Source organism: Ovis canadensis, chromosome 10, assembly GCF_042477335.2.
Source record: "Ovis canadensis isolate MfBH-ARS-UI-01 breed Bighorn chromosome 10, ARS-UI_OviCan_v2, whole genome shotgun sequence".
NCBI lineage: Eukaryota > Metazoa > Chordata > Mammalia > Artiodactyla > Bovidae > Ovis > Ovis canadensis.
The window spans coordinates 15,950,681-15,962,806 of record NC_091254.1 but is presented as its reverse complement, the minus strand read 5'-3'; the positions used below and the strand labels follow the sequence as shown (position 1 = coordinate 15,962,806).

The 12,126-nt window shown below is 36.4% G+C and overlaps 1 protein-coding gene across 5 annotated transcripts in view; it reads left to right on the top strand.

The window, feature by feature from the left end:
• TDRD3 (tudor domain containing 3) overlaps positions 1–12,126 on the top strand; it is a 231,369-nt gene that overhangs the window by 131,256 nt on the left and 87,987 nt on the right. For all 5 annotated transcript variants that reach the window (XM_069602155.1, XM_069602153.1, XM_069602156.1 and 2 more), the window contains 2 exons: positions 8,009–8,149; positions 11,522–11,678. In XM_069602155.1, the coding sequence (XP_069458256.1) occupies positions 8,009–8,149; positions 11,522–11,678 (298 nt within the window). The remainder of the gene's footprint in view (positions 1–8,008; positions 8,150–11,521; positions 11,679–12,126) is intronic.

The following is a 12,126-nucleotide window of genomic DNA, read 5'->3' as shown; positions in this document are numbered from 1 at the left end:
TGGGACTGTAAATTGATATAGCCACTATGGAAGATGGTATGGATATTCCTTAAAAAACTAGTAATAAAACCACCATATGACCCAGCAATCCTACTCCTAGGCATATACCTTGAGGAAACCAAAATTCAAAAGGACAAATGTATCCCATTGTTCATTGCAGCACTATTTTACAATAGCTGGAAAATGGAAATAACCTAGATGTCCATTGACAGATGAATGGATAAAGAAGTTTTCGTATGTATCCACAATGGAATATCACTCAACCATTAAAAGGAACACATTTGAGTCAGTTCTGATGAGGTGAATGAACCTAGAACCTATAATACAGAGTGAAGAAAAGTCAGAAAGAGAAAGATAAATATTGTATTTTAACACATATAAAAGGAATCTAGAAAAATGGTACTGAAAAATTTATTTACAGGGCAGTAATGGAGAAATATCAATAACCTCAGATATGCAGATGACACCACCCTTACGGCAGAAAGTGAAGAGCAACTAAAAAGCCTCTTGATGAAAGTGAAAGAGGAGAGTGAAAAAGTTGGTTTAAAGCTCAACATTCAGAAAATGAAGATCACGGCATATGGTCCCATCACTTCGTGGGAAATAGATGGAGAAACAGTGGAAACAGTGTCAGACTTTATTTTTCTGAGGTCCAAAATCACTGCAGATGGTGACTGCAGCCATGAAATTAAAAGACGCTTACTCCTTGGAAGAAAAGTTATGACCAACCTAGATAGCATATTCAAAAGCAGAGACATTGCTTTGCCAACAAAGGTCTGTCTATTGAAGGCTATGGTTTTTCCAGTGGTCATGTATGGATGTGAGAGTTGGACTGTGAAGAAGGCTGAGCACTGAAGAATTGCTGCTTTTGAACTGTGGTGTTGGAGAAGACTCTTGAGAGTCCCTTGGACTGCAAGGAGATCCAACCAGTCCATTCTGAAGGAGATCAGCCCTGGGATTTCTTTGGAAGGACTGATGCTAAAGCTGAAACTCCAGTACTTTGGCCACCTCATGCGAAGAGTTGACTCATTGGAAAAGACTCTGATGCTGGGAGGGATTGGGGGCCGGAGGAGAAGGGGACGACAGAGGATGAGATGGCTGGATGGCATCACTGACTCAATGGACGCGAGTCTGAGTGAACTCTGGGAGTTGATGATGGACAGGGAGGCCTGGCATGCTGCGTTTCATGGGGTCGCAAGGAGTCGGACATGACTGAGCAGCTGAACTGAACTGAACTAAATGGAGAAACAGACATAGAGAATAGACTTGTGAACATGGGGAGAGGAGAGGAGAGGGTCAGCGTTTGGAAAAGCATGAAGTCACTGAGTTCAGAGGAACTGCTGCTTACCTCTTCAAAGGCAATAATTGCTAGAAACAGTGTGGAGCTGTGTCAGAAAGATAGCCTATACAAGGACACAATGCAGTATACCTCTGAATCTAAAGATACTGAATTGGCTGAAGAGCTCCTACAGTGGTTTTTGCAGGAAGAAAGAAGAGTGTGCTCTGGAGTGTCTCTTTGCTTTTTTTGAACTTTTAAGATCAGATGTTATCCTGGAAACTGCATGGAGGCACAATATCGTGGATTTTGCCATGCTCTATTTCATCCAAGTCATGAAGGAATACTTGACAAATAATTAGATGCTTTAGAATCACTGAGGGAAGGAAGAACAAGCTACAGTGATGCAACCTATTGTTTATGGTCAGCCTTTGCTTATGGTTACTCTACACCACCCTCCGGGAAGCCACAGCCTGGCTTTGGGTACAGATGTGAGATGGAAAGCTGATTCTGTAGTCCCCTGTTTCATACCGAAACATCCTCTCTACCCACTTCTCAGTTTATAACAGGGGTAAAACAGGCACATGTTCTTCTAACCTTTATTTCATGAAGGACTACTTTTTGCTTTTAACTATAAACTTGGATCACCTGTGTTAAAAGCTTATTCCACATTCTGCATCATTGTAGAATTTATTTTCAAAGGGGAATAGTTTCAATGTTCTATTCACTTGGGCTTTTCTTCTTTCCACCTCATTCTTTGAAGAACTGCTTAATACTCAATCTGTTGTGAAGAACCTGATTTGCAGTCTGTAGTGTTTAAAGGAAAAAAAAAACCTCTAATAAATTGGATCTCTTAAATTTAGTGTATGTAAACAGCTTACAATATGTATTGTCTAAATGCATGTAAATCTCTTTTATTCAAAGAAAAGCTGAAGCAAAAACACTGGTATATGACCATGCAAGACTGTCAGTGCCAACAAAGACAACACTAATGAGCATATCCTACATGGAGCACAGTGCTCTCCAAATTGTTTGAAAAATGCATTTCAGACAAATTGCTTGACTTTCAAGTGGGCATAAAAGGCCCTCTAACCTATGCAGGTTTCCTCATTACACATATAGGAAATGCTAGTGTGTTTTGCTCACTTCATATGTAACAGGTGCCCTTACATTGTGCTGTATCCTGTGCTTTTTCTGTGGGACCATTCCATTCAGGAGCAAAGAACACCATAATTCCAATCTGTGTGTCTTTATTAACCCTTCCCTGAGGTTTGTGTATGTTGGATATTGTGGTGTTTTAGATCACTGAGTGTACAGAAGAAAGAATTCAAGCAAAATATTGGTGTTCTTCAGTAGTTTTGTTTGTGGAACTTGAAATTACTCAAAGTTAAAATAAATTACTGGACTGTGGAAATAAAAAAATAAAAATAAAATAGGACGGTCAGAAATTGAGAATTCTTTCAAATTCTTATATAGTTTATATTCTAGTAAGGACAGTAAATAATATAAACATACTAAATAAGTAAATTACATATTTCAGCCTTAAATATAGTAATTTGATTAGGCTTCAAGATGGTGAAATTTGTGTCAAGAATCTAAGGCAGTGAGAATTAGTGACATGGTTATCTGAGAAGAGTGTTCCAGGGAGAAGGAAAAGCTGCTGCAAAGGCCCTAAAGCAGGAGTTTATATTGAAGGAATAGCACAGTGACCAGTAGAAGCAGATAAAGCAGAGGGACAAATTCTAGAATATAAAATCAGGAGTGATAATATAAAGTCAGCTTATGTAGGGCCCTGTAAGTCATCTTAAAGACATTCAGAAAAAAATGAGGAGCCTTTGGAGGGTTGTCAGCACATCAATACATCAGCAGACCTACATTTAGAAAGTCTAATTCTGGCTGTTGTGTTCAGAAAGGGAAGATGGGAATCATACAAGTTAGGGAATTATTGAAATAATCCAGGGGGAGAAAAAGGTTTGGTAGTGATGGCAGCTGTATAGGTAGTGTGAATTGTTCAGATTCAGGTATTTTGAAAAATACAACCATCAGAGTTTCTGAGAGGTTAAATACACAGCTTGCGAGAAGAGCTGTTACAAAAGACTTCAAGGTTTTTGCCCTGAAAAATTCGCAGGTTAGAATTGCTTATTTTGAATTGGAAAAGACATGGTTTGAACAAGGTGTTTTGTTTTAAACATGTTAACACTGAGGTGCCTTTCAGGCATCCACCTGGTAATGTCTAATAGGCAGCAAGACAGAGAAGAGTGTAGGTAAAAGGTGAGCTTTGGGATGGGTGTATGCATTTGAGAGTGAAATGCATATGAATGATATTTAAAATCATGAGGTCACATGTGATCCCCAAGGGAATGGGAGCAGAAAGGAAGGGAAAGGGATAAGGAACAAACCCTTCAGCATTTTAACCTTACCAGTTGAATGAAAGAAGTTGAACCAGCCAGGGTGTGACCAGTAAGATAGGAATTAAACAAGAGAATACAGAAATTATATCATGGAGTGTGGTGAATTGAATTTATCAAAGGTTGTTGAAACACTCTGTAAGATGTGGCTTGAAAATTAATGTAGAGTTAAGGAAGTTGTTCATTCTCTTCACGTTGTGTATAGATGGTGGTAAGATGAACTATAGATGTACAGCTATCAGTGAGTAGGTTGATGTGGTAAAAATCTATGTAAGTTCTTTAATGATTATTTTAGTTTTTCCAGTGAGGAAGTAAGCATGGTCATACAGTCACAATGAGGGAGAAGATGTTTGAAGTTTGAGGAGCTAGGAGACATGTGAAACAGTGGTTGGGAAGATTGGGAGGTGAATGGTCTAGGAAAATATAGTACAATTGCTAGACCGCATTATGGCCCACTTAGATTTTATGGTCATGATGATCTCACAGATGCCTGATTCACATCAGTTATCTTATGGGTAATGTTTTTGTTGTGATGTTTTTAGATATTTGTGTGTTTAGTGAGGAACAACTATTTTACAGCAATGAAAAGTAATTCTGAAAATGCTGCTTATCTTGTTCCTTAATCCATAAAATGGAAAGAAAATAATAAAGAAATGTCTCTAGAAGATGATCGTCCCAATATCCCAATGAGGTAGGTTTTTCTGTTCACAGTGTAGTGTGACATGTGGGATCTTAGTTCCTGACAAGGAATCGAATCTGTGCTTTGTGCAGTGGAAGCGTGGAGACCTAACCACTGGACCAGCAGGAAATTCTCTTGTTCCTGTTTTAAGGATGAGAAACCCAAAGCTTATGGAAAGTAGAAGTTAAGTGACATGCCTGAGGGCTGGAACTAGGAGGTGGCTTAGCAGAGATTTAAATAGAGGAAAACAATAGAATGGGAAAGACTAGAGGTCTCTTCAAGAAAATTAGAGATACCAAGGAACATTTCATGCAGAGATGGGCAGATAAAACACAGAAATGATATGGACCTAACAGAAGCAGAAGGTATTAATAAGAGGTGGCAAGAAAACACAGAAGAATACAAAAAAGATCTTCATGACCCTGATAACCATGATGGTGTGATCAGTCACCTAGAGCCAGACATCCTGGAATGTGAAGTCAGGTGAGCCTTAGGAAGCATCACTATGAACAAAGCTAGTGGAGGTGATGGAATTCCAGTTGAGCTATTTCAAATCCTAAAAGATGATGTTGTGAAAGTGCTGCACTCAATATGCCAGCAAATTTGGAAAACTCAGCAGGGCCAGAGGACTGGAAAACGTCAGTTTTCATTCCAATCCCAAAGAAGGGCGATGCCAAAGAATGTTCAAATGTCCGCACAATTGCACTCATCTCACTTGCTAGCAAAGTAATGCTCAAAATCCTCTAAGCCAGGCTTCAACAGTACATAACTGTAAACTTCCATATGTTCAACCTGGATTTAGAAAAGGCAGAGGAACCAGCGATAAAATTGCCAACATCCGCTGGATCATAGAAAAAGCAAGATAATACCAGAAAAACATCTACTTTTGCTTTATTGATTACACCAAAGTCTATGACACTAGATCACAACAAACTGGACAAAATTCTTAAAAAGATGGAATACCAGACCACCTGACCTGCTTCTTGAGAAACCTATATGCAGGTCAAGAAGCAACAGTGAGAACTGGACATGGAACAATGGACTGGTTCCAAATTGGGAAAGGAGTACATCAAGGCTGTGTATTGTCACCCTGCTTATTTAACTTATATGCAGAGTACATTATGAGAAATGCCAGGCTGAGTGAACTGCAAGCTGGGATCAAGATTGCTGGGAGAAATATCAATAACCTCAGATATGCAGATGACATCACCCTTATGGCAGAAAGTGAAGAGCAACTGAAGAGCCTCTTGATGAAAGTGAAAGAGGAGAGTGAAAAAGTTGGCCTAAAACTCAACATTCAGAAAATGAAGATCATGGCATATGGTCTCATCACTTCATGGCAAATAGATGGGGAAACAATGGAAACAGTGAGAGACTTTATTTTCTTGGGCTCCAAAATCACTGCAGATGATGACTGCAGCCATGAAATTAAAAGATGCTTGCTCCCTGGAAGAAAAGCTATGACCAACCTAGATATCATGTTAAAAGCAGAGACATTACTTTGTCAACAAAGGTCCATCTAGTCAGAAGTATGGTTTTTCCATTAGTCATGTATGGATGTGGGAGTTGGGCTATAAAGAAAGTTGAGCACCAAAGAATTGATGCTTTTGAACTGTGATATTGGAGAAGACTCTTGAGCGTTCCTTGGACTTCAATGAAGTCAAACCAGTCCATCCTAAAGAAAATCAGTCCTGAATGTTCATTGGAAGGACTGATGCTGAAGCTGATACTTCCAATACTTTGTCCACCTGATGCAAAGACCTGACTCATTGGAAAAGACCCTTATTCTGGGAAAGATTGAAGGCAGGAGGAGAAGGGGCAACAGAAGATGAGATGGTTGGATGGCATCACCGACTCAATGGACATGAGTTGGAGAAAGGTCTGGGAGTTGATGATGGACATGAAAGCCTGGTGTCCTGCAGTCCATGTGGTTGCAAAGAGTCGGACACAACTGAGCAACTGAATTGAACTGAAGCTTGTATTCTTACCTATACTACATTGTTTCTCAGTCTGATAAACTTTGTATCACATTAATATAAACTCATTTTTCATTATGGTTGCATAAATAATTACTATCAAGACATTTGAAATCTTTTTCTTTTTTTTTGCTGGATTGCAGGTAACAAAACTTGAATTAATCCAGTAATGAATCTCTGAAGATGTGGTTTTAATTTTGATTTGAGTTAAATTTAAATATTGTGATGTATCAATTACCTGATAGAGACATTTAATGTGTTGTCCATTGATGATCATATCACATCATTTTTCTGTTTTTCAGGTTTTATTTCTTCATATTTCATATGACTCAAATTAATTTCTCAGTCTTAATTAAATGTATATTTGAAATGTTTTCTTATTGTAATCATTGTGAGATACTTTAAAAATATTACTAGTTATCCCCAATAAAAATCAAGTGTTGGCTTCTGCTTTTATTAGATTTGTTAGAAAACTATAAAGATATTATATAACCAGATGCATAATTTGATATTGTACAAATAAGAGCCATGAGGTGCTTTTCAATCATGAATTTGTGTCTTTCTAAACCAGTGTTCTCCATTCATGGGATTCTCCAGGCAAGAATACTGGAGTGGGTTGCCACCCACTCCAGTATTCTTGCCTGGAGAATCCTATGGATGGAAGAGCCTGGTGGGCTACAGTCGATGGGGTCGCAAAGAGTTGGACACAATGGAGTGAGCTCACTTCACTTCACTTCAAACCAGTGTTCTAATCTTTCCACAGTGGTTTTGAAAAAACAGAAATGAGATCAAATTCAAATTTCATTACACAAAGAATTATTCAAATAAGCCAGAAAAATGAGAACTAGGACTTCAAAAGTTTTAAATGTAGTTGATAAGGTATAGAATGGTGCAGTGTATGCATGGTCAGTCGTGTCTGACTCTTTGTGACCCCAAGGACTGTAGCCTGCCCGGCTCCTCTGTCCATGGGATTTCCCAGGCAGGAAATATTGGAGTGGGTTGCCGTTTCCTTCTCCAGGATATCTTCCTGACCCAGGGATCTTCCCTGCCTCTCCTGCATTGGCAGGCTGATTCTTTACTACTTGTGTCATCTGGGAAGCCCCCAAGATATATGCAATTAATATAGATAATAAATCAGTAATGGGACTTTTAATCTAATATTAAAATTTGTATTATTTGTTTACATTCTTTGATTATAGAATATAGAATATTATTCCTGTTACTGGATCATGGGTGTAATGTAACTGATTCCTAAATAGGTTTGGTACCTTGCTAAAGAAAGCCTTGACATGTAGCTGGACTTGTAACACATGTGTCATGATATCAGTTAAGTATTTTACTGGAATAATTTTTGACATCTCATCTCCATAATACTTGGATTATTTTCTATTGCTGTCTACTTAAGTTTATTCTAATGATTTACCTTGAAGATATAAAAATTATAATCATATAATTTTTTTAACTCCCTCACCTGGACTTGTGGAAAGATGAGATTATGACTAGTAGATGTTTAGAAAGAATTAGTTAACATTTCAGTTTTTTCCTATTAAACATAATTAGGAAACTTAACTACTTCAGTTGTGCTAGATGTTTTTGGTCATAACTTAGACTTTAGAGCTTTTTAAAATGCTGTTTATTTATATTTATTTTATCTTTCTCTTATCTGAAGACCAAGACATTTGGAGGCGGCGGTGGTGGTGCTAGAAGTAATCTCAACCTGAGTGCTGCTGGTAACCGAAATAGGGAAATTTTACAGAAAGAAAAGGCAAACAAATCAGAGGGAAAACATGAAGGTGTCTATAGAGAACTGGTAAGACTGAAGAACCAACTACAAAGTTTGTGTCTTTTTTTCTTTAATAGTCTTGTTTTTAAATTCTCAGAACCACCACTAACTTTTTGAGTGTATTATAGGCAGTGTCACAAGTCTAAGAAGACTTTCATTAAAGATTCCATTTAATTCGTGGAAAATTTGGATTATTTGAAAAATAATTTACTTAAGTAAAATTTACTTAACTTTCTAATGTGTGAATGATGTCTTTTGGAATGGACTGATAAAAAGTCATCAAATTATACAGAAAACATTCAGTGGAAATTATATTCTAAAAGATGATGCATCAGAAACATAGTTATCTGCCCTTTCCTCTCCTTTCCCACATCTTTTCTCAGATTTTGTCTGAAGTCATTTTGTTTTGTTTTTTTGCGGAAAATATGTTGAAACTGTAAATGTATATTATAGACTCAATTGCAAAATATTACTAGATTTTTTAGATAAATGGGAAGTCAGGTTTTGCTGGGTATGCCACAGTGTCTTCAGATATAAGGGAACTGACAGGAATTCATTTGCTTCTACCTTTCCAGTTTGAATGACCTTGGGTGATTTTGTCTAGAGTTCTAAGATTAGCTTAAATAATAGGGTTTGTCATCTCATATAACAAGATCTCTGGATCTGGATGGTTATTAAGATTGGCAAATTAGGCAGTATAACAATGTACTGGTAGGCATCACTCTAGTTTCTTGGCTTTCTTCTCTGGGTTACAGGATTCTCTGTGTGTTAAATCTCCATGCAGAAAGTTCAAAGGCAGGAATGAAAGGGGACATTTCTCTGTGTGTGGGTGTTTTATCAGATAAGAAAATAATTTTGGAAATCTCTGGTAAATTCCATCTATGGTTCATTGACTAGGACTAGGTTATGTATCCTTTGCTAAATCAATCACTAGCTAAGAGAATGTTAGTCTAGCTAACACAGCTAGACTATTGCTTCCTTGAGTACATGACCATCTCATTGTAAAAAAAAAATAATAATAAATGTCAGTTTTCAGGTTCTAGTGGATATAGCAAGTTGAAAAAGACACTGTCTCTACTCAAGAAGTGCTTTAACTTGAGTTCATTGAGAACCATTTTTTGGGAATGTCTTGCCATAGAACACTAAAGACTAGCAGTTTGGGATTGTTTTGAGGATTACAAGCATAAGAAGGGAGTGATATCACAAAGAATGCAAAATGGAAAGTTCCAGGAATTGTCTCCTCCACCAAAACAGCTATTAAGCTGACAAACATCTGAAGCAACTATTTTGCAACTTTGGAGTCAAGTCAGACTCTTGGCAACATACAGAGTGGTGATGGATGAAGAAAGAGGCTGGTCACTGGCTGATTACGGAGATAATAGAACAAAGACTCCAGTGATCACAAGATCACAAAGAATATAATCCTTACCAAAAAAGTTTGGAACAGTTACTAAACAAACTTATAACTGCAGTCTTCATCAAGTAACAACACCAGTTTCTGAGGAGGAGGGAGAATGAGGAGGAGGGAGAATTTGACTTCCAAAATTGCCACCAGTACAGTATTCAGAATTTTCAGTTCTGAGCAGAAAATTATAAAACATACCAAAAAACAGAAAGTATGACCCATTCATAGGAAAAAGAAACTGAAAGAAACTATCCCTGAAGAAACCCAGACATTGAACTTATCAAAAAAAAAAAAAAAGACCTTAAATTAACTGTCTTAGAAATACAGGTCTGAAGGGAACCATTGACAAAGGGCTCAAAGAAATCAAGAGAACAATATATGGTTGATATATGAGGATATATCAGTAAAGGGAAATTATAGAAAAGGAAAATAGAATTTCTTGAACTAGAAAATACAGTGGTAGAAATAAAACATTTTCTTAGGTTTAACATCAGACAAGAGCAGGCAGAAGAAAGAATTATTGAGCTTTAATAGAGGGCAATTGAAATTACCCAGTCTAAGATAAGAAAGAGAGAAGAATGAAGAAAAATAGAGTCTAAGGGATCTATGAGGCACCATCAAATATACCAGCATATACATTACAGGAGTCTTAATTGAAAAGAAAAAGGGATAGAAAAATATTTGAAGAACTAATGCCCCCCTCATTACCAAATTTGATGAAATCTGCAAATCTGAGAAGCTCAATGGTCTCCTATAGGATAAATGCAGAGACACACCGAGACACATAATCTAGTTGTTGAAAGGTAGAGACAGGACATCTTGAAAGTGGTGAGAGAGAAGTAACTCATCAAATACAAGGGATCCTCAATAAATGGCCCATTTTTCATTAAAAACCAAGAGTGTTTTTGGTTAAATTCTATATAAGGGACAGTATTCTTAATTAGATATTTACTTGTGAAATAATTGGGAGAGGGAAAGCCTTTGAAAGGATTTTTTTTTAACATTTAAATAAGTTTTGAATAAGAAGGATGAATTATAGTTTTAATGTCCATGCCTTTTTACATTTACTTTAGTATATCTACAGCAGGGATGTAAATTTTCTCTTATGTGTAACTCTGACCTATTAATAGCTATTACTATGTTTGAAAAGGATTTTGTGTTTGGAGTTCAGAGTTTTTAAAACAAAATCAGAGTTTTTAAAAAAGTCAGAGTTTTAAAAACAGGGTGTTTTTTTAAAGTCCTTTATCAATGCCTACGTGGGTATGAGAGTAGATGTCAGCAACACACATGCTGTCTTAAATACTATCTTAAAGCCTATCCATCTCAACTCATAAAAGTACAAAAGTTAGTTGTGTATTTCCTAGCTGGTTATGGTTTGATAAATGTCTTCATGGGATATGTTTATGTTACTTAAACAGTCCTTTAATTCTACTCAGGTCCAGATTTTTCAAGGTACGGGATTCTGACACTTGTAGATTTTTTAAATTTGAGGTATAGGCTGTCAAAGCTTCATAGATAGTATTGCTTATAAATATAAAGCAGAATATTGAAACAATAGAGAGTAGGAAAAAAACCCAAGCTACTGAGATGGTACCATTTTGTTAGCTTCTTTTTATACTTTATATTTTTTTAAGAGGTGCTATATAAATTGTATTTCCTTAGGACAGAGAAGTATTAACCATGAAAATTTTTCATTAGGTAGTTTTCACTGCCCATTTTATTTTCAAAAGCTTTATTGTAACATATCATAAAATTTCTTTTTTTGTTTGTTTTGCATTTGTAATGGTACAAAGAAAGTACTCAAGGCAAACCTTGCATATCACAGATCTTTTCTTGACTGTTGGTATGAAAAATCAGCAAGCAAATAGTATATTAATATTACATTTTTCCATATATATCAGATGTAATTTTTAGTTAAAAAACAGTATATATTTAAAAACTTACACTTCACGTGTATATTGGTGATCGGCATAACTTTTCTTTGTTGCTTATAGGTTGATGAGAAGGCTCTGAGACACATAACAGAAATGGGCTTTAGTAAAGAAGCATCAAGGCAAGCTCTCATGGATAATGGCAACAACTTAGAAGCAGCACTGAATGTACTTCTTAATAGCAATAAACAGAAACCTGTTACGGGTCCACCTTTGAGAGGTATAATTCATTAATCAATGTGCCAGACAATATAGTTTGCTTTTCAGAGAAATGTATGTTGTTGACAGAAACTAGGTTTTGTTGCTGTGAAGTCTGTAACTTCATTTACCTTTATGGTAAGTGGAGGGAGCACCCATTTTGGAACCACAGAGACATATAGGTTATTCTTAGTCTCATAGTCTTCATCTTTATATAAAATAAAGTAGGTCTAATGAAACAAGGTTTTGAGTAATAGAGAAAATATAAAGTAACTGGCTCTATTTAATCTATTTCTAGAACTAGGCCACTTTTATAACTGACTAAATAGTCTACAAACTAATTAACAGGAACATGATTTTATTTAGTGTTATTTTAAAATTATTGTATGCTCGAGCATATGTGATTTTTCAAATCCTAATCATATATTCTTTTAAAAAAATAAGTAGTCGCTGTACAGCAGAGATTACCA